The following is a 20194-nucleotide window of genomic DNA, read 5'->3' as shown; positions in this document are numbered from 1 at the left end:
ACACTATCTAATAACATATTTGATGTCATACACAGCCAACAATACTGCAGTAATATAAAAATAAACACAAGATGGGGGTATATGGCAAACAATCTGAAACATTTTATTGTCTCAAGGATTAGTCTTTACAATACATATCAATTTGACCAAAAGACACAAAATGAAATTAAACCAAACAGATAACATTGCAAGGAAGGAATAAAATGTGAAATTGTGATGCTTAACGAGAGTTGAAGTTAGAACGTTGCCCTCAACCAGAGCTAGGATCATATTGCCATATTCCTAACCTAGAACCAATCATCCACGAGGGCCATGAAACATTTCTGATCCAGTATCTGTGTGGTTAGGGACATCATCTACCTACTCCAAAAGGGGCTGAGGCTCAGGGCCTTCGAAGGGGGCCCTGAGTGATTTTCAGTCTGAAGGGAGGCAATATTTAACAACGCCAACATGCTCTGCTCAACTTTTGTGAAAATTACTGATCTGTCATGAAAATTAGACCTCTCTGACTAGCGACAACTGCAAAATAATTAGTCTTCATTTTCATAAACATTTTATACATGTTCATTGTCCAACCTCTTCTTTTTTCAGCAGCTTCTTCAACTTATTGAATTTGTTCTTCCCCATTCTCTTCTTGCTCTGCATGGGGGATTTCCTCTGTTTATCGCCCTTTTTCTCAAACCTGCTCCCTTCCTTTGACTGTTTGGTCGTTTCCCCTTCTGTTTTGACTGTGTTGGACTTCTTGAGCTCTCCGTCCACTTTCACAGTCCCACCATCCATCTTAGCGATCTTTGCCTTTTTCTGCCCGGTTGGTTTCTCATTCTTTTTCAAGGTGCTTGGGTTTGTTGTTTTCTTGCCGATGCTTTTGGCTGGCTTCCCGTTGGCTGTGGTCTTCTGTGACACAGTTGGCTTGCCAGGGACTGGCTTCTGCTTCTTGGACTTGTTCTTAGACCCTGCATTAGATGGTCCGTCCTCATCAGAGGAATCAGCTGTAACCTCCACTGCCTCAGATGGCTCGGTTTCCTCTTCTCCGTCTGAAAGTGACAATAACAGGATGTTAGTTTATTATAACACAAGTGATGTTTCCATGACACTGGAAAAAAGCATTGTGGTTTATTAGATCCAAGATGACATCTACTTTACCTTTTTCAACTGCTGTGGTTGGGACCGTGTTGGAGAACTTTTTCAGCTTGGCCACAAAGAAACCGTCCATGTTGTGGGAATGAGGATAGAACCGGCGTGAGAGTTTCAGAGAGGGATGGAATCGTCTCTCTTTGAATCTACATGGAGAAAATATATTTGTTCATATTGCATGAGGAAATGGTTGGGTGGTACGGGTAAATATCTGGATGAATGTGAATAATGTGGTGTTCTTATAACCCCTTTACCTGGTGAAACCTTCTTTGCCAAAGTCCAGTCCAGTCTGGACGAGTTTGACGTTTCTTTTCTTGAGAGCATAGTCCACTACCCACTCGTTCTCCTCCACCTGGTGATGAAGTCAATTACGTCATTTCAGCTATTCTAGTCCAAATGAATTTAACCATCAGACATTTTGTACATGCACCAACAACAAAAAGTCTACGATAAAGTGAATTGCAATGATTTATTGTAAGTAAAGCCCCACAATTTAGATTGTGTTTATTTGTCATCAGTGTGACACTGTGTACCCACCATTATAGAGCATGTGCAGTACACCAGATAGCCTCCAGAGGGAGACTCAGCGTTGACCGAGTCGATGGCCGCCAGGATGAGCTCCTTCTGCAGGTGGGCCAACCGCTGGATGTCAGACTCGTCCTGAGAGACAGGACGTAGGATTAGGAAGACATGAACAGGAAGTTGTCATTAAAGGCCAGTGTCTACTATAAATCTAAAAGGCCCATGTAGTGTATAATAGGTTTTTCTCACTTTACTGGTCTTCACAGCAGGGTCTTTGGAGATTACTCCTGTGCCTGAGCAGGGAGCATCAAGCAGCACTCTGTCAAACCCACCCATTACCTGCAAATATAGTAACCAACAGGTTAACATACCATCAATGGGTGTAACATACTTACTTATATTGTGTCATACAGTACATGTATAAACTGCATGTAGAGCAAGAACCCCTCATTACCTTAGGGAACTGCCTCCCGTCGTAGTTACAGATCATTGAGTTGGTGACTCCCAGACGGTGGATGTTGCCCACCACACTCTTCAGTCTGTCAGCACTGGCATCATTGGCCACAATCACACCTGTGTTCCTCATCAACTGGGCTGTGGGACACACACATATACACAATAAATAAGTTATCCAATAAAAATACAAGTCTTGCCTGTCAAGCCACCAGATCAGGGGTTCTTCATATTGTTCAGGATCGGGCCCAAATGAGAAATTAAGTGTTTTCATGGGACCGAAGCACATGAAAACATGCCCCCTTTTGAGGGCCCTAAGCAAGATATGGTTGGGGGGCTCCCCCACCTCGCAGGCAAAACATTTTAGTTTTAAAGTTAATTTCCTGCAATTCTACACACTTTGCCATGACTTATGCCATTTTAATATGATATCTGAGTGAGAGTGCCTAACAAAATCAATGGGGGGGCCCCTTGGAGGTCAGGGCCCTTGGGCACGTGCCCTGTGTGCCTGGTCAGTATTCGGCCATGATTAGATAGCTGGCTAGACTAACTTACCAATCTAAAAAGTGTTTGCTGACATGGCTAATTAAGTAACTGTCAGTAACTAGGTTTCCAAACAATCGTCAACACATTTTCATACAAATATCCCAAAGTCTGCATAAAGAAAGTATGCACATTTTCCCACAAGTGGTGTGTTTTCACTAAACTGACTTCCGTGATGACGTAGTGCACACAAAATGTACTTTCACACTTAAGTTCTCATGTACCGAATAAATATCTAAAGTTTCCATCACCTTTTCAACTCTGCTGATAGTTTTGTCACAAAAACTGTTGCGTTACACAGCAAATGTGCCTAGTCTGGTCTGGGTACGTGCACTCTCAGATGCAGTCCGGGTAGGCTAGTCTACATTCCTTTTTTTATGGATGAGAGCGAGAATAGTTTTATTTGTCAAACGGCAGTCATGCATCGATCATCATGTCACCAGAGCAAGACCCATGATATTTATTGGAGAGGAACATCAAGTTCACCACCCTGTGAAGTTGATCCTAACTTATTTCATTTGTAGCCTAATAAATTGCATGGTTTCCCAAGTCACGTTTCCACCTAAATTTCTTGCATAATTAATTTTTGACAAAAAGATCCCACCATGTCGACTGAACAAATGATATGTCGGCATTTATAGTATTATATATTTTTATACATTATGAATTTACTCACATAAAAACTGTGGATGGAAACGTGGTTATTGACAGACGCAGCAAGAGAAAAACGGCTGCTGCATGTCGCAACACAAGAAAGGCTGCCCTTGATTGTTAGGCTAATTGTAGAGACCAACAGCAGTAAACAGTATTGTGATCATGGTCATTCAACTCTCATTTTTAACATCCTCACCCATATAGGTGGTCTTTCCCCCGGGAGCTGAGCTCATGTCGAGCACAGTCTCCCCCTCCTGGGGAGAGAGAGCCATGACAGGCAGGAAGCTGGAGGCTCCCTGCAGCATGTAGTGACCAGCCAGGTACTCTGGGGTCGCACCTGGGAGCAAGAAAACACAGCTAGGGTATACACTCATCAATGTATACTTACTCATAACACACAGAAAGCAGGATAACAGTAGTAAAGAGAGAATTAACAGTCTAATCTTTTATACAAATATAAAAAGGTTGGAGTGTGCTGGTACTGACCGATGGGTACTGAGGAGTCAAAGATGACCAGGCCCACTTTAGACCACTTCCCCAGAGGATCCAGATTCACCCCTCTGTTGATCAGGGCCTGGGACAAACAACATACATGTCACTCATTCAGTCTGGCAGAGGAACAGGCATTACTAATAGCATCCAATTATCCTTTGGTCAATTCCAAATGGATCTTTAGTCTTAATCCTTTCAGAGATACACAACTGCCTAGGGGGTAGGGGTGGATTTGGTGCACCTTTATTTGATCCAACTTGAAATAGATTTGTTACCTGAGCCAAGTCCCTCCTCCTTGTCTTCAGTGTATTGGTCCGAATGGTGACAGGTCGCTGAATTTCATTGGCCTCCAGGAAATCAATCAGCTACAAAGCACATAAAACGAGGGAAGCCTTAGTTCAGCATGATGACAAAACCGTTACAACAAAACGTAACCTTGCATAGATTCCTGTTCATTTTGTGTTTCTATGACATTTGGGAGAACAAAGCAATGACACATACCTCTGACACTGGGAAGATATCCAGCAGTTTGTCTATGAGGAAATTGTTGTAGCTGTAGTAAGTGGAAAGATCCTTTTTGAGGAGAGAGAGGTACTCTGTTCTCTCTTTCCCCTCCTCTCTCTTGGTTGCAAAGTGAGAGAGAACATCCACGTTGTCCTTTATTCTCTGGTGGATGGTCTGCAGGTCTACAAGCAAAACACCTGCAATCACAGGAGAGAGAAAGAAACTCAGTACAGATGGAGTCCACAGGCACTGATAAAGAACATGTAGCAATGTGTAAACTGGCATAACAAAAAGCAGAACTGTCAAATCTAAAAAAAAGTACAAATCTAAGCTTTAAACTGACCCTCTTTTGCTATCTCCTCTGCTCCAGGTAGTATGAATTTGTCCATATCATCTAAATTAGCCTGTACCGTGTCATCTTCATCCATGTCTTCATCTCCACTCTTCCCCTTATTATCATCATCATCATCATCATCACCACTCTCCTGGCCCATTGCTTCCTGCAGCTTCTTCTGCTTCCTGGCAGCTCGCTCGATGGGGAGCAGCTGAACGAGGGATGAAAAGAGGAGTACGGAACAGATGATTCAACAGACAAAGATTCAGCACCTTGCTAAAGAACAGTAAGAACTTTGAAGGACGCACATTGTTTTGCTATATAGAACATGTCCTGGACACAAATTCAGTGAATAATTTCACATACCTCCTCTCCATCACCATCTACTTCTCCCTCTCCTTCACTGCTGTCCTCCAATGCACCGTAGTCATCAACCAGGTCATCGTTATCATCACCATCTCCCTCAATTAGAATGTTTTTCCCTTTATTGTTCTCCCCTCCCTCTTGTCCCTCGTCCTCTTCCTGCTCCCATTGGCTGTCACTGTCGTCCTCGTTATCTGATTGGCCGACCTCACGCTTCCTCTTTGCTGGCTTCAGCCATTCACTGTTTTCATCTGTGAATCCTTGAGAACAGGGGAAACAAACCAATTAAATCCCCATAGACATTCATGGCTATTGTATTGAGAACATAGTGAATGGATGGGGCTGTCTGACTCTGGATCCACATGGACTGGGGTGACTTACCCCCCCCCCCCCCCCCCCCAATGCTTACAAATTAACAGTAACTTACCTTTTTTTGGCTCCTCCTTCTCAATGCTTTCCTTGGGCTTTTTGGTCACTTGAGCTCGCTTCCCAGCTCTACAAAACATCATCATCTTCAGCAAAAGTGTGTGACACATTACATAGTGGTTTAAAAAAAGGGATTGACGACATAACATACAAAAGACTACAAACTGACCTTTTCCTGGACCTGCTTGACAGTCGTTTTGGTGCAGTATCCTCTGCAAATGACAAGCATAGTTAGTGAGCATCAACCTCTAAAGCTGCATGTCTCATTCCCAGTCATGCATCTTTGCTTTAGTGCCACTGTACTCCCAGCAAGTGAAGTTATACTGAGCATGACTTCAGCTCTTTAGAAGCTGTATGTTATAATAGCATCCCTCTCACCATCCGTTAAGAACTTGGCCAGCTCAGTCTCTGCTCCTTTCTGCTTCCTGGACTTCCGCCCCGGCCCCTTCTTCACATAAGTGGTGGGATCCAACTTCCTGCCCATGACTGACACCTACACAGGTAGTCTGGAGAGAAGATATAGCTCATGATCATGTTGGATTTACACACTACGGCATAGGATCAGAATGGGATTAAAGTAGTCACTATCTATGCACTGATGGCAGCTCTGAAAGATGGTATTCTCAGTAACATGTTGCTCAGAATCTGTTCCAAGAATGTTGCAAATAACAAAATGATAAATAACGACAAATCAGCTTAACTTGAAGTGTTTACTGAAAATGCTCCTGAGAACATATCACCTAACTCTGACCAGCACTGACGTGGAGAAATAAAAAGCTATGTGAAATAGAAAAAAGTTGTCTCTAACATCACGGTGTAATATGTAACGTTGGTTATTACAATACGTGGAAAGTCCTTTTCACATGACAGCATTCTCGTCATAAGAATGTTAGGTAGCTATCTAGCTAACTAGTTGACAACTGCTAATGTTAGTACACTTTTCCACGCATGCTAACGTTATCCATCAATGGTAACACCCTATATTCAAGTATGATGATGTGCCGGTAATTAGCTAACGACACGTTGACTTAAAAAAACAGACGAGTTGCATTCTAGAGACAACCCAACATTCATCTCATGAGGCTGCTATGAGCAGTAAAGAATGTTCGTTAGTTGGAATTTGATATCACATACGCAGTGCATGTCCGTCACCATTACTTTTTTATTCACTTGTGTATGGCACAAATAATCACGGTATTTATCTTTACAACTCACCAAAACCCACCTTTGCAATAGTTAAAGTATAATGTATTTATTCGATCCTTGATTCCAGTTAACAGATCAAATTTACGCACATGTGTTTTTTTTCCTCGTGCACGTTGATTCCCGGAAGAAACAGCCACGCGTTTCCGGCGCATGTGATATACGAAGGCAAAATGCTCATTTCGTTTCGTGTAGACCTACGTGAAAATGTTTCAGTTGGATGCGTTGTCCCGATTAATAATATGTTATTTCCCTGGGACATTGACAATCAGAGAGAATAATCAAAACATTTCGATTATATACTGAAAAAAAATAGAAACGCAACATGCAAAGTGTTGGTCCCATTTTTCATGAGCTGATGGAAAAGATAGGAAAACGCTGCGCACTGCTGCTCATGCTCCCAGGTGATATTTATAACAACGTTTCGACCCTTAATTCATCAGGCAGCCATATCCCAGGTGGGGGTGGAAGGTCCTTTTTTTATTTTTATTTTTTTACTGTAAAATAAACCGTATTTAATTTACAACCAATAAAATAATACATGATGCAAGACACTCAGTTATAAGGGAATTAACTGGTTTAACTTCTCAAACAGAAACACACACATTTCCATTTTCTGTGGATCGCCCATGTTTACATTTTACTGAATGCTAGTCTGACCTTTGACCTGTAGATGGCAGTAAAGGTCTACTTTTGCTGCAGATCCACTTCTAAAGCTCAAACCTCTGGACAAGTAGCCAAAACATTTGTCCCTAGTGAGAGAGTATGTGTGTGTGGCAAAAAAAGGGAATATTGCACTACACTTTTATGATACAGATACATTTTGCATTCGGTAGCATAGCACAGCTGTATTTATTTTCAAATGCCAAATGTACATGTAGCATGCTTCTGCCTACAGATGCTTTTCTGAGTGACTTGTGTTGTGAGAGAACCAGAATTCAAACATAAACTCCTGGATTACATTTTATAATATTGTTTGCTCTTTTTAGTAACATATGGTAGCATACATGTTTCACACGGTGGCAAGTCAAGCTAGTTAGTTACATGTAACAACATTACATTATATGGTCAATGTTTTTATTTTAATTTTATTTTTTATTAATTTCAAATCAATACATAAAGCACATGAGGGAACACAAGCATACATAGATTACAAACAATAGACAATCGAGCTAGGGGGTACACTATCACATTACAATTACACAAGGACCTTAAGGGACATGCATATACTTACAATTCTAACATCTTTTTTGTTAGTAGAGCATTTAACCGTCTTAAAATACAGTTCAATTTCTTTTTGTAGGGTACGAAAATGTGGTTTTCTGTTTGTAAATTTACATTTGTGTATATGAAATTTGGCCAAAAGAATAATGAAATTAATTACATAAAAATGATTCCGCTTATTTCTATTGTATGTAAAGAATCCAAACAGTACATCTCTCCACAATAGTGTAAAATCTTCATAAATGTGTTCAATTATAAACCTACTGATGTCTTGCCACAGTTTTCTTACATGCATACAATGCCAAAAAAGATGCACAACTGTTTCTGGGTGGTCATTACAAAAGGAGCAATTTGAGTTGATGTTTTCCTTAAACTTTTTCATATAGTGGTTGGCAGGATAATATTTACGAATAATTTTAAAGGAAACTTCCTTAATTTTGTTAACAAGTAGGTATGTGTGTGGCAACATCCAAACTTTTTTCAAACAGATATGATCAATAAATCCATTCCAATAAGGCATGACATAAGGTATACAACATCCTGCTGAAACAAGGATCGTATCGCTCTGTTGTTGAATGGACCAAAAGAGAAACAAATCTTTCCTACTGATGAGTCAACAGGGTCAACAGAAGGTAGGCTCTGAGGGTCCGGTCTTGACACGTTCCTGAATAACATAGCAACACCTGAGGGAATGGCATCTAAAACAATTGCAAAATCTTTAGGTGTTACAGGGACCTTGTAAAGTGATAAGAATTCTTTATAACTGAGTAAAAGACCCTCTGCATTTACCAGTTGGCTCACCAATAGGATATTATTTCAGAAACCAATATTCTAAAAACAAAAGTATTTTTATACGCTATATCATGATTATTCCATATATAATATCTGCGTGGAGAAAAATTGTGTTTATAAATTAAGGACCATGACAAGAAAACCTGCCGATGAAAAGCAGAACGTTTCACTGGAACTTTGTCAATATTATCATTGCAAAACAACATGAAGTCCACCAAAAGTAGAGAAGACATGATGAGGAATAAAATTCCAGATAGAAGTGGGTCTTCTTAGGAATTGTTTTATCCAATTGATCTTAAAAGTATTATTTAAGGTAGTAAAGTCCAGAAAATTCCGCCCACCATTCTCATAAGTGTTCATTACAACAGTTTTCCTAAGGTAATGGGTATGGTTTCTCCACAGAAAGTTGAAAAGCATCTGGTCTATCTCCTTGCTTATTTTACGGTCAAGATATAAAGATAGCGCACCATATGTTAGTCTAGAGATACCTTCAGCCTTGGTTATTAGGACTCTACCTTTTAAAGACAAGTCCCTCTGTAGCCATTGATTTAGTTTCTTCTGGGTTTTTTTAATAAGAGGGTTAACATTTAGTAAGCCTCTAGACTTCTGATCCTTTGTAATGGTTATGCCTAAATATGTAAGTTCTTCTTTTACTGGAATACCATAATATGAAGGTGTCACACAATCTTTGACAGCCATGAGTTCACATTTCTTAATGTTAAGATATACACCAGACGCTTTGGAAAAGGATTGTATCACATTGATCGATATGGAAATTTGGTTAGCGTCTTTCAGAAAAAGTGTAGTATCGTCAGCCAGCTGGCTTACAGTGCCTTGCAAAAGTATTCGGCCCCCTTGAACTTTGCGACCTTTTGCCACATTTCAGGCTTCAAACATAAAGATATAAAACTATTTTTTTGTGAAGAATCAACAACAAGTGGGACACAATCATGAAGTGGAACGACATTTATTGGATATTTTAAACTTTTTTAACAAATCAAAAACTGAAAAATTGGGCGTGCAAAATTATTCAGCCCCCTTAAGTTAATACTTTGTAGCGCCACCTTTTGCTGCGATTACAGCTGTAAGTCGCTTGGGGTATGTCTCTATCAGTTTTGCACATCGAGAGACTGACATTTTTTCCCATTCCTCCTTGCAAAACAGCTCGAGCTCAGTGAGGTTGGATGGAGAGCATTTGTGAACAGCAGTTTTCAGTTCTTTCCACATATTCTTCGATTGGATTCAGGTCTGGACTTTGACTTGGCCATTCTAACACCTGGATATGTTTATTTTTGAACCATTCCATTGTAGATTTTGCTTTATGTTTTGGATCATTGTCTTGTTGGAAGACAACTCTCCGTCCCAGTCTCAGGTCTTTTGCAGACTCCATCAGGTTTTCTTCCAGAATGGTCCTGTATTTGGCTCCATCCATCTTCCCATCAATTTTAACCATCTTCCCTGTCCCTGCTGAAGAAAAGCAGGCCCAAACCATGATGCTGCCACCACCATGTTTGACAGTGGGTATGGTGTGTTCAGGGTGATGAGCTGTGTTGCTTTTACACCAAACATAACGTTTTGCATTGTTGCCAAAAAGTTCAATTTTGGTTTCATCTGACCAGAGCACCTTCTTCCACATGTTTGGTGTGTCTCACAGGTGGCTTGTGGCAAAATTTAAACAACACTTTTTATGGATATCTTTAAGAAATGGCTTTCTTCTTGCCACACTTCCATAAAGGCCAGATTTGTGCAATATACGACTGATTGTTGTCCTATGGACAGAGTCTCCCACCTCAGCTGTAGATCTCTGCAGTTCATCCAGAGTGATCATGGGCCTCTTGGCTGCATCTCTGATCAGTCTTCTCCTTGTATGAGCTGAAATTTTTGAGGGACGGCCAGGTCTTGGTAGATTTGCAGTGGTCTGATACTCCTTCCATTTCAATATTATCGCTTGCACAGTGCTCCTTGGGATGTTTAAAGCTTGGGAAATCTTTTTGTATCCAAATCCGGCTTTAAACTTCTTCACAACAGTATCTCGGACCTGCCTGGTGTGTTCCTTGTTCTTCATGATGCTCTCTGCGCTTTTAACTGACCTCTGAGACTATCACAGTGCAGGTGCATTTATACGGAGACTTGATTACACACAGGTGGATTGTATTTATCATCATTAGTCATTTAGGTCAACATTGGATCATTCAGAGATCCTCACTGAACTTCTGGAGAGAGTTTGCTGCACTGAAAGTAAAGGGGCTGAATAATTTTGCACGCCCAATTTTTCAGTTTTTGATTTGTTAAAAAAGTTTGAAATATCCAAAAAAATGTCATTCCACTTCATGATTGTGTCCCACTTGTTGTTGATTCTTCACAAAAAAATACAGTTTTATATCTTTATGTTTGAAGCCTGAAATGTGGCAAAAGGTCGCAAAGTTCAAGGGGGCCGAATACTTTCGCAAGGCACTGTATAATCATTTCTTTACCAGCTATGGAGATACCTTGTACAGGACTATTATTTAAAGAATTTGCAAGAAGTTGGGTGATTAATAAAAACAGGTACGGAGAGATAGGACAACCTTGCCTAATTCCTCTCTTTAACTCAAATCTAGGTGAGGTGCCATATTTAAATTTGATAGAGCTGTTACCATTTGCATAGAGAGTCTTAATAGCCTTACAGAAAACAATCCCCAAAGCCAAGTCTCTCAAGGGAGTGGAAGAGAAACTGATGCTCTACTGTGTCAAAAGCTTTATAAAAATCTAAAAATAATATGAAACTATCCTCAGTTATTAGGTCTGAGTAGTCAAGTACGTCTAATACTAGTCTGACATTGTTAGAAATATGTCTGTTCCTCATGAAACCAGACTGTGTTTCATCAATGATTGCATCCAGGACTTCTTTAATTCTTTTTGCAAGTAGTGAGGCTAATATCTTATAGTCATTATTAAGAAGACAAATTGGACACCAGTTATCGATGAGCAGCACTTCTTATTTGGGTTTAGGTATCAATGTTATTAACCCCTGACTCGTTGTAGGAGGGAGAACATTGTTTTTAATACTCTCTAAAAAGACTTCAAATAGGAAGGGTTCTTGTTCAGAAAATAATTTGTAAAATTCTGATGTAATTCCATCAACACCTGGTGATTTATTGTTCTTTAGATGTTTGATAGACTCTATAATCTCTTCAACTTTGATGGGTTCATCACACTGTTTAGATTCTATATCACTGATAGAGTGAACATTATTCAGTGAGTTAAAAAAACATATCTGTGGATTCCTGACAGTTCGTAGAGCTATACAATTTTCTGTAAAAATTGCTGCAGTATTTAGCGATTAATTTTTGGTCATCTGTAATAACACCATCAATGTTTAACTTATGGATAGTGTTATTTTTAGAGTGAAATTTCTCAAGTCTAAAGAAATAGGATGAATTCTGTTCTCCCTCCTCAATCCATTTTTTCCTAGATCTAATAAAGGCTTCTTCTGCTTTTAATTTATATATGTTATCCAGTTTATTTTGTAACTCAATTAGTTCCATCTTCTCCTCCCCCAAGAGGTCAGCTGGGGACCTCTGCGAAAGGGAAGTTATCTTAATGATCACCTTTTCCTCCTCGGCTCTTCTGGTCTTAGCAAGATTACTACCATATTTTCTAAGGTATTTGGACACCTCAAATTTAAAGAGCTCCCAGTTCTTGCAATAAGACTTTTCTTCACAAGCCTTTTCCCAAAAGTGTGAGAGCAGATCTTTCACCTCAAATGTAACTATATCATTATTTAATAATGAGCTATTTAGCTTCCAGTAGGATGCTCTACCAAGGTTAGTATCAGGGGTAAATATTTTGATATCAATGTAAATAGCCTTATGGTCTGTGAGGGGAGTAGTACAAATATTTGTAGTAACACACTCACTATCAATACATTTGGATATAAGCCAAAAATATATTCTGGATTGTCTGGAACCTGTTTTGTTACTCCAAGTGAATGATCTTTCGGCCGGAAACCTCTCTCTCCATATATCAGTAAGATCAAACTTTTCCATAAAAAGTATTAAACCCACATTCTGATTGGTTGGCCTACCTGGGGGCCATCTATCAGTTGAATTATCTATTGTAATGTTAAAGTCCCCTCCTATCAATAATAACAAATTGGGAAATTTAGATAACCAATGAAGTATATGTTTCTCTATAGATTCAAGCAACTCATCATTCTCATGTTTGGTGTTGTACCAGTAGAAGTTTACAGTAATGAGTGTAATGTCATTGTAACTGATCATTCTCATGTTTGGTGTTGTACCAGTAGAAGTTTACAGTAATGAGTGTAATGCCATTGTAACTGATCATTCTCATGTTTGGTGTTGTACCCGTAGAAGTTTACAGTAATGAGCGTAATGTCATTGTAACTCATCATTCTCATGTTTGGTGTTGTACCAGTAGAAGTTGACAGTAATGAGTGTAATGTCATTGTAACTGATCATTCTCATGTTTGGTGTTGTACCAGTAGAAGTTTACAGTAATGAGTGTAATGCCATTGTAACTGATCATTCTCATGTTTGGTGTTGTACCCGTAGAAGTTTACAGTAATGAGCGTAATGTCATTGTAACTTATCATTCTCATGTTTGGTGTTGAACCCGTAGAAGTTTACAGTAATGAGCGTAATGTCATTGTAACTTATCATTCTCATGTTTTGTGTTGTGCCAGTAGAAGTTTACAGTAATGAGTGTAATGTCATTGTAACTGATCATTCTCATGTTTGGTGTTGTACCCGTAGAAGTTTACAGTAATGAGCGTAATGTCATTGTAACTGATCACAAGACAAATAAAGTGACCAAAGGGGTCACATTCCGAGTGTAGAATATTACCACCAAAGGTATTTTTCATTGTAGTGACACCAGCAGAGCGTTCAGATCCATGGGAAAGACAAATATCGTTGCCCCACTGTGACCTCCAGAAGTTGGCATCAGCCAAAATTGAGTGAGACTCTTGAAAAAAGCTAAAATCTGTTCGAAATTGTTTAGAAAATAAAAATAAGGCCTTGTGCTTCACACTGTTTCGTAACCCCCTAGCATTAAGAGATAATATAGACAAAGACAAAACAGCAAAGATTATATAAAAGTATAAACTGTAGTAGGATGAGTCAAAGACGTAGGAGCAGTGAACGTAAACGATAAGGAACCGAGATCTGCACCATTTAAGTCAATTTAAAGTGAAAATAGCTTATTCCATAACCTTTGAAACTCAACTGGAAATGATGTTCAAGACCAAACCATGGGTTCTTGTAGTAAGAGAGACTAAAAACCCTCTTTAGTGTAATCAGGAACTATTCTGAGAAATAAAACAACAAATAATAATTTAAATAAAAGGGTAGCTACTATTTTAAGTACATATGAAAACTGATCATAAAATAATTGAATAACAAAATGTTTTACATATAAACGTTCTTAAGACCTTTTTTGGAAATAAGTATTAATAACTAAATAGAACAATAACCGTGTAAAGTCAGAGCAGACCTGTATGCCATTTAAAACAGTATCTTGGTTACTGTATACATAAAACAAATTCAGCTTTCAATCTTCTTCGTAATTTTGTAAACAAAATAGGACTTCTGGTCATACAAGAACAAACTAATGAATTGAAATTCCTGAGTATTCCTGTAAAATAGTCACCTGATGCTTGTTAGGTAAACCACATAAGGAAAATGAGAAGGGTGGAAGGTCCTACATATATATAGGGGTAGTACTCAGTGACATCACTTCGTAAAACAGGTTCACAACATAGGTTCATACCTTTTTTTAAAGTATCTGTGACCAACCGATGCATATCTGTATTCCCAGTTATATGAAATCCATAGATTAGGGCCTAATGATTTTATTTCAATTGACTGATTTCCTTACATGAACTGTAACTAAAATCTTTTAAACTGTTACATGTTGCGTTTATATTTTTGTTCCGTGTTCAAGGGAGCGAAAATAATGTAGAAAAACGAATGTCTCAAAATGTAAATTATTTTTCAAAGTGTGAATTAACAGTTACAAAAACAACAAATACCAACCAAGCACCACACGACTTTATTGCGGAGACGTTTCGTTCTCCTTCAATGACACTCACGGTAGTTTTATTATAGGCAAATAAGCGCCACCAACCAGTACACGCCTAAGCTTTGCTTGCAGTGAGGAGCTAGTTCAAACCTACAGTGTATGTTGGTTGCTGGCTTGTTGATTTTCTTGCTTCTGTGACCCGACCCGCGTTCAATATAATTATCGAACGACCGTTAAAAAATTGTTTCGAACGACCGTTTGAAAACTGATATTGTTGTTTTTTGTAAATTGAAATTGATAAAACGTTGTCATCATTTCGTTCGCTAACGTATCCCACTTTCCCAACTCACTGTTTAACCAAATATAGCAACGTTAGCTAGTTATCTTTACTTTGTGTGATTTGCTCGACCACAACTTGTAATCAACAATATGCCAAAAAACGCCCGCAAAAAGGAAGATGTCAAACAAGAGAGAAAGGGCAAAGTTAACATAGAATCAAAGGGAACAGTTACAGTAATCAACCGAGGACAAGAGAAAGTTAAACGTAAACCGCCAGTAAAACCACCGGTCAAGTCGCCCGTGAAGCAGCAAACGAAGCCAGTAAAAAACCCAGGTGGTCGGGGCCTTGGGAAAGCAGGGGCTAGACGTTTGGGTCAGCTATTGAAGCGTGCAATCCAAGAGAAGAAGAATGTTACAGGAAACGAAAAAGTGCCTTTGCCAAGTGAGTGATCTAGCTAGCCAATTTCTTTAGCTTGTTCAATATTTGCTTGCGCATCATATTTCAGCAAATTCGGGGGGGTTGCCCCATTCCCAGGTAGCACAAACCCACATAGTATTGTCTTTAAACAAACCTCTGGCCGGTGTGGGCTAGAGGTGGATGCTAACGTTACCTGGGAACCGGGGCCAGGATGACATCTTGTCAACTCCTAGCTGTTACACGAAGAGATCGGAACATTTTGACGAGGTCACTTGGTTTTGGGTCAAGGTTGCTACACTACCCCCATCCTTCAGAGAGCACATTCTTGTGCTTCACTACAGTTAATTGCGGCGCCTGCACTCTTGATGACTGCAACCAGTCTAATGTCTAACACCAATGCAGCAAAGTCAGGGGGTAGTCACAAATGGGTCTTAAACCCAGGACACCTGGTGCGCCAAGACATCCAAAGCTCTTGACCAGGTCGCTAGGTGTTGGGTTAAGGTCACTACAATATCTTAATGATTTTCAAAAAGTAATTTTGAAGTATGTGATGTTTATGTCAAATAAAATATTGAATAACTAATGACCCCATCCCTATCTCCATCTGTATCCAGCGACCCCAGTTCGCCTGTTCAAGTACCAGGCAGAGGCTACATCTGCACCCAAAACCAACGATGCAAGGCGTGTGGCTACCCGGGTCTCCCAGCTCATCCTTCGGGTAGTCTCCCAGTGCAAGCACCGGGGTGGCATCTCCATGGTGGACCTCAAGCATGCCCTGGCTGCTGGTGGCTATGATGTTACCAAGAACAATACCCGTGTGAACTTAGCTGTGAAAGGCCTGGTGAGGAAGGAGACACTGGTGCAGACTACTGGAGTTGGTGCATCTGGGTCATTTAAACTCAACAAGGTAACTGTTTAAGTAATACATTTCTGTCTGTGTTTTTTTTTGTTTTAGCTCTTTGGCAGTTTGAGGTTCCACTGGCTCATTTCACCTGAGCAGGAAGCAAATTGCACCATGGTGCATAATTCATTGATAAAAGGTGCTCAAGTTGTCATTGTCAAACCACAACCAGTTATTTGGGAATTTTGAATTATGCAGATGTTTCTCTCTCGTCTCCTGTTCTAAAAACTACAGAAACTGACGTATGAGAAGAGAGTTAAGACAAGAGCCATGAGAAACCTTGCAGCAGCTGAGAGGGCCAAGCAGAAAAAAGGAATTTTGAAGCCAGCAGCAGAGAAAGGAAAGGCCTTGAAACCAACAGGAAAAGGCCAGAAACCAGGAGCAAAAACAACTAAACCAGCAGGAAAAGCTCTGAAACCAGGAGCAAAAACAACTAAACCAGCAGGAAAAGCTCTGAAACCAGGAGCAAAAACAACTAAACCAGCAGGAAAAACAGCTCAACCAGCAGACAAGAACAAAACAGTTGTAGGAAAAGGTCAAAGGGAAATAGGAGATAGACCAAAACAAGTAGGCAAAAGCCACAAACCAGCAGGACAAGCATCAAAATCACCAGCCAAGGTCCAAAAAACAGGCTACAAAGCCCCTAAATCTGCAGGAAAGTCCTTGAAAGCAGCCAATCAGAAAACCCGTAAAATGGTTGTAAGCCGCAATACAAAGCCACGGATATAGTGACCTGGGCTTGCTAAAAGACGTGCTTCCTTGTGGAAATGGACTGAGTATGGACTAGAAGAATAATATGTCCGTAGTAGATTTGCCAAATTACCGTAGCCTTACGTATACGACTGTTATATTTTGTCAATGTAATAAAAATCAATACAATGTTCCTCACAAATTACATGTACACTACCGTTCAAAGGTTTGGGGTCACATAGAAATGTCCTTTAAATCAGAACAGTTTTCAGCTGTACTAACAATTACCAAATGGTTTTCTAATGATCAATTAGCCCTTTAAAACAAACTTGGATTATCTAACACAATGTGCCATTGGAACACAGGAGGTTGCTGATAATGGGCCTCTGTACACCCATGGAGATATTCCATAAAATATCTGCCGTTTCCAGCTACAATAGTCTACACTGTATTTCTGATCAATTTGATGTTATTTTATTTAATGGACAAAACATTTGCTTTTCTTTCAAAAACAAGGCCATTTAAGTGACCCTAAAGTTTTGAACAGTAGTGTATATTGAGTGATTATTTGACCAGTATTACATGAAAACATGATTTTTGTCCCCATCATGTGTTAAATTGTTTTGTTCCCTACAGTCTCTTTGACAAGGTACAACAGAAACCAGAGGACAAACTCTACAGATTATTTCCACTGTATAACCATGGGAACAATGATGCACTGGATACATGTACAAAAACAAGTAGGAAGACCATATTTGGTGCCAAGTCCTTACAGATGGTGTATTCAAAACAGTATTCATTTCATATTGAAACTACCTTAATTAAGACATGTAAAATACCATATTTTACACACAATACATACACCCATAGTATCGTACAAATCCACAGGAGGTAATTGGTGAAATGGACCATTTCTGTACAATGTTCCTTGACTGAACGTGACTGTCCAATCTATTTCTAGTCCCCGTAAGACAATGTTCATTTTGACAACCTTTTTAGCTGGAGCAGCAGTGTGCTGTCAACTTCATCACAACACGCCCCAGACCTCCTCAAAGGCAGAGCACATCTTGGCACAGGTGAGGGCAGCAGAGAGAGGGTAGTTACTGATGGAAACAGTCTTCTCTGTGTAGTCCACATTCACCTAAGACAGAAGAGGACAAGCAGAGCTCAAACCAATGCATAATCAATCAAATGTATTTATAAAGCCATTCTTACATCAGCTGATGTCACAAAGTGCTGTACAGAAACCCAGCCTAAAACCCCAAACAGCAAGCAATGCAGGTGTAGAAGCACGGTGGCTAGGAAAAACTCCCTAGAAAGGCCAAAACCTAGGAAGAAACCTAGAGAGGAACCAGGCTGTGGGGTGGCCAGTCCTCTTCTGTCTGTCCCGGGTGGAGATTATAACAGAACATGGCCAAAATGTTCATAGATGACCAGCGGTGTCAAATAATAATAATAATCACAGTGGTTGTCGAGGGTGCAGCAAGTCAGCACCTCAGGAGTAAATGTCAGTTGGCTTTTCATAGCCGATCATTCAGAGTATCTCTACCAGAGAGTTGAAATCATAGCCACAGGCAGAACAGTTCAAACTGGAGCAGTAGCACAATCATTTACCAAATTCCAGCTCCTTTTTTAATTGGTAGAGAATAAAATCAACCCCCAACATCTACATTTCTAACACACACTACCTACATCAACAGTACCTAAATCAGCTTCTGCCCCAGAGAAGTAGGATGAAGATGCCCCATAACACTGATCTAAGGTCTGTAAATGAGGGAGGGTAAGTGAAGCTGATCCTGGATCGGTGCACACGGGCCATTACCCTACAGCCTTAAGCTAAACTCACCGCTCCGTGTGCAAATGCTCCGACCACCACAGTGGCGGGCCCCTCCTCTGGTACCACGGTGCGGGCGCCCACTGCCTCCCCAGAGGAGAAGGAGGTACAAATGCGGGGGCAGCCAGGGGGCAGGTGGTCTGACACAGGGTTCTTGATGAGCTTCAGCAGGCGTTGGGGGCCGTCAGCCGCCCTCACACTCAGCTTGTGCAGGAGCTGGACTAGGAGGAGACAAATACAAGTGGGATGAAATGAGAGAGGGAGAAATACAGTACAATAGAGGGGTAGGAGAGGAGGATGGTAGGAGAGAAGGTATTTAGAGAATTTCAGCAGAACGTAGCAGGCTTACCCATGAGGCCACAGAAGCGGTTGAAGGTTCGGGGGATGCGTGTCTGTGGGTTGATCTCAATCAGGGCGTTCCTCTCTGTGTGGATGTAAACTTGCAGGAGACCTGCCCTGTTCAATGGACTGTCCATCAGCATCAACAAACACTGGGGGGGAACAATTACAGGATATGGCTGGGTTAGAGGAGCGAAGAAGAAAGATGACTGGTATTCCTGGGTCAAAGTGAAAATGACAGCTTACCTGATGTGTAATGTCAGGTCGAATCTTCCCTGGGTCCCGTCCACTTTTGATTATCATGCCCTTGTGTTGGTCACAGTTCAGCAGTTCAAATGTCTTGCCAACCTGAGGGGAAAGAGTAGAACATGATTAACATCCTTCTTTGATTATGGTGCAACTTCCATGCCCACTATTTAGAACAGGGTTTTCCAAACTTGGTCCTGGGGGCACGTTAAGGTTTTTGCCCTAGCACTACACAGCTGATTCAAATAATTAAAGCTTGATGATGGGTTGGTTATTTGAATCAGCTGTGTAGTGCTAGGACAAAAAACAAAACGTGTACACAGGGGGGGCCCAGGACCGAGTTTGGGAAACCCTGCTTTAGGATATGCATCAGTGGGCCTGCAGGCAGGTGCTAACTAATAACAAATAGTTCCATTCAGTCACAAAACACAGTTATCGTGCAGAATGCAATATTCATATCACAAATCTACCATGCAAGTCTGGTTGAACAGGAAGCTATCCAAATTGTTTATATCCAATAACGCAGGAAGTAAGAGACGCAGCTAACATTAGCTTTAACGTTAGTTTCCCAACACAGCAGTTGGGTGCCGGAGGTGAATAGCAAAATACTCGTCTTTACCTTCACTGTTTCCAGCGTTGCCCCCTCTAAAATAACTACTAGTCGCCTTTCCACCATGCGATCGTGCAGGCTACGCATATGTTTTGCTGGTTTGGGTTCATATTCGTCTAAATGCTCAAGACCACGCTTGTCACAACTGTGGGCTTCCATGTTGCTTCGGGATGGTAGTCGCCGGAATAACGCGTCATACTGATGGAGTT

At 40.5% G+C, this 20194-nt stretch overlaps 3 protein-coding genes across 5 annotated transcripts; 1 reads left to right on the top strand and 2 right to left on the bottom strand.

The window, feature by feature from the left end:
- Positions 1-73: 73 nt before the first annotated feature.
- Positions 74-6808, bottom strand: LOC110509359 (probable 28S rRNA (cytosine-C(5))-methyltransferase). Of its 3 annotated transcripts, none has more exons than XM_021590271.2 (16): positions 6641-6808; positions 5804-5931; positions 5595-5637; positions 5427-5494; positions 5003-5259; positions 4646-4847; positions 4300-4499; positions 4074-4163; positions 3793-3880; positions 3503-3643; positions 2111-2250; positions 1906-1995; positions 1672-1794; positions 1389-1486; positions 1144-1280; positions 74-1034 (listed from the first exon to the last, which is right to left on the bottom strand). In XM_021590271.2, the coding sequence occupies exons 2-16, from the start codon at positions 5907-5909 to the stop codon at positions 565-567; spliced, it is 2253 nt and encodes a 750-aa protein (XP_021445946.2). In that variant the 5' UTR covers positions 5910-5931; positions 6641-6808; the 3' UTR covers positions 74-564. The 3 variants fall into 3 exon arrangements, with proteins under 3 accessions (XP_021445946.2, XP_021445941.2, XP_036824910.1); XM_021590266.2 differs by having other exon boundaries at positions 6651-6804; XM_036969015.1 differs by having other exon boundaries at positions 6721-6742.
- Positions 6809-15934: 9126 nt separating this feature from the next.
- On the top strand, positions 15935-17560 carry LOC110509335 (histone H1). The gene is made up of 2 exons (XM_021590257.2): positions 15935-16272; positions 16501-17560. Exons 1-2 carry the CDS (start codon positions 16120-16122, stop codon positions 16993-16995), a joined length of 648 nt encoding a protein of 215 aa, XP_021445932.2. The 5' UTR covers positions 15935-16119; the 3' UTR covers positions 16996-17560.
- Positions 17561-17708: 148 nt separating this feature from the next.
- Positions 17709-20194, bottom strand: LOC110509324 (ribosomal RNA small subunit methyltransferase NEP1). Its single transcript, XM_021590250.2, has 5 exons — positions 19995-20194; positions 19376-19477; positions 19140-19281; positions 18803-19011; positions 17709-18097 (listed from the first exon to the last, which is right to left on the bottom strand). Exons 1-5 carry the CDS (start codon positions 20142-20144, stop codon positions 17984-17986), a joined length of 717 nt encoding a protein of 238 aa, XP_021445925.2. The 5' UTR covers positions 20145-20194; the 3' UTR covers positions 17709-17983.

Source organism: Oncorhynchus mykiss, chromosome 3 (genome assembly GCF_013265735.2).
Source record: "Oncorhynchus mykiss isolate Arlee chromosome 3, USDA_OmykA_1.1, whole genome shotgun sequence".
Lineage (NCBI taxonomy): Eukaryota > Metazoa > Chordata > Actinopteri > Salmoniformes > Salmonidae > Oncorhynchus > Oncorhynchus mykiss.
Note: the sequence above shows the minus strand (reverse complement) of the source record. Positions and strands in the feature narration are given on the sequence as shown.

What these genes read in the sequence shown, in the direction of transcription:
- LOC110509359 (XM_021590271.2), bottom strand. Translation starts at nt 5,909, where the DNA reads ATGGGCAGGAAGTTGGATCCCACCACTTATGTGAAGAAGGGGCCGGGG. An exon ending in TCAAGCAGGTCCAGGAAAAG is followed by an intron (nt 5,495 to 5,594) that starts GTCAGTTTGTAG and finishes GATGTTTTGTAG; the next exon opens with AGCTGGGAAGCGAGCTCAAG. An exon ending in ATATCTTCCCAGTGTCAGAG is followed by an intron (nt 4,164 to 4,299) that starts GTATGTGTCATT and finishes TGTGCTTTGTAG; the next exon opens with CTGATTGATTTCCTGGAGGC.
- LOC110509324 (XM_021590250.2), bottom strand. Translation starts at nt 20,144, where the DNA reads ATGGAAGCCCACAGTTGTGACAAGCGTGGTCTTGAGCATTTAGACGAA. An exon ending in CAACGCTGGAAACAGTGAAG is followed by an intron (nt 19,478 to 19,994) that starts GTAAAGACGAGT and finishes CTTTCCCCTCAG; the next exon opens with GTTGGCAAGACATTTGAACT. An exon ending in GAGCATTTGCACACGGAGCG is followed by an intron (nt 18,098 to 18,802) that starts GTGAGTTTAGCT and finishes CTTCTGTCTTAG; the next exon opens with GTGAATGTGGACTACACAGA.
- LOC110509335 (XM_021590257.2), top strand. Translation starts at nt 16,120, where the DNA reads ATGGTGGACCTCAAGCATGCCCTGGCTGCTGGTGGCTATGATGTTACC. An exon ending in GGTCATTTAAACTCAACAAG is followed by an intron (nt 16,273 to 16,500) that starts GTAACTGTTTAA and finishes TAAAAACTACAG; the next exon opens with AAACTGACGTATGAGAAGAG.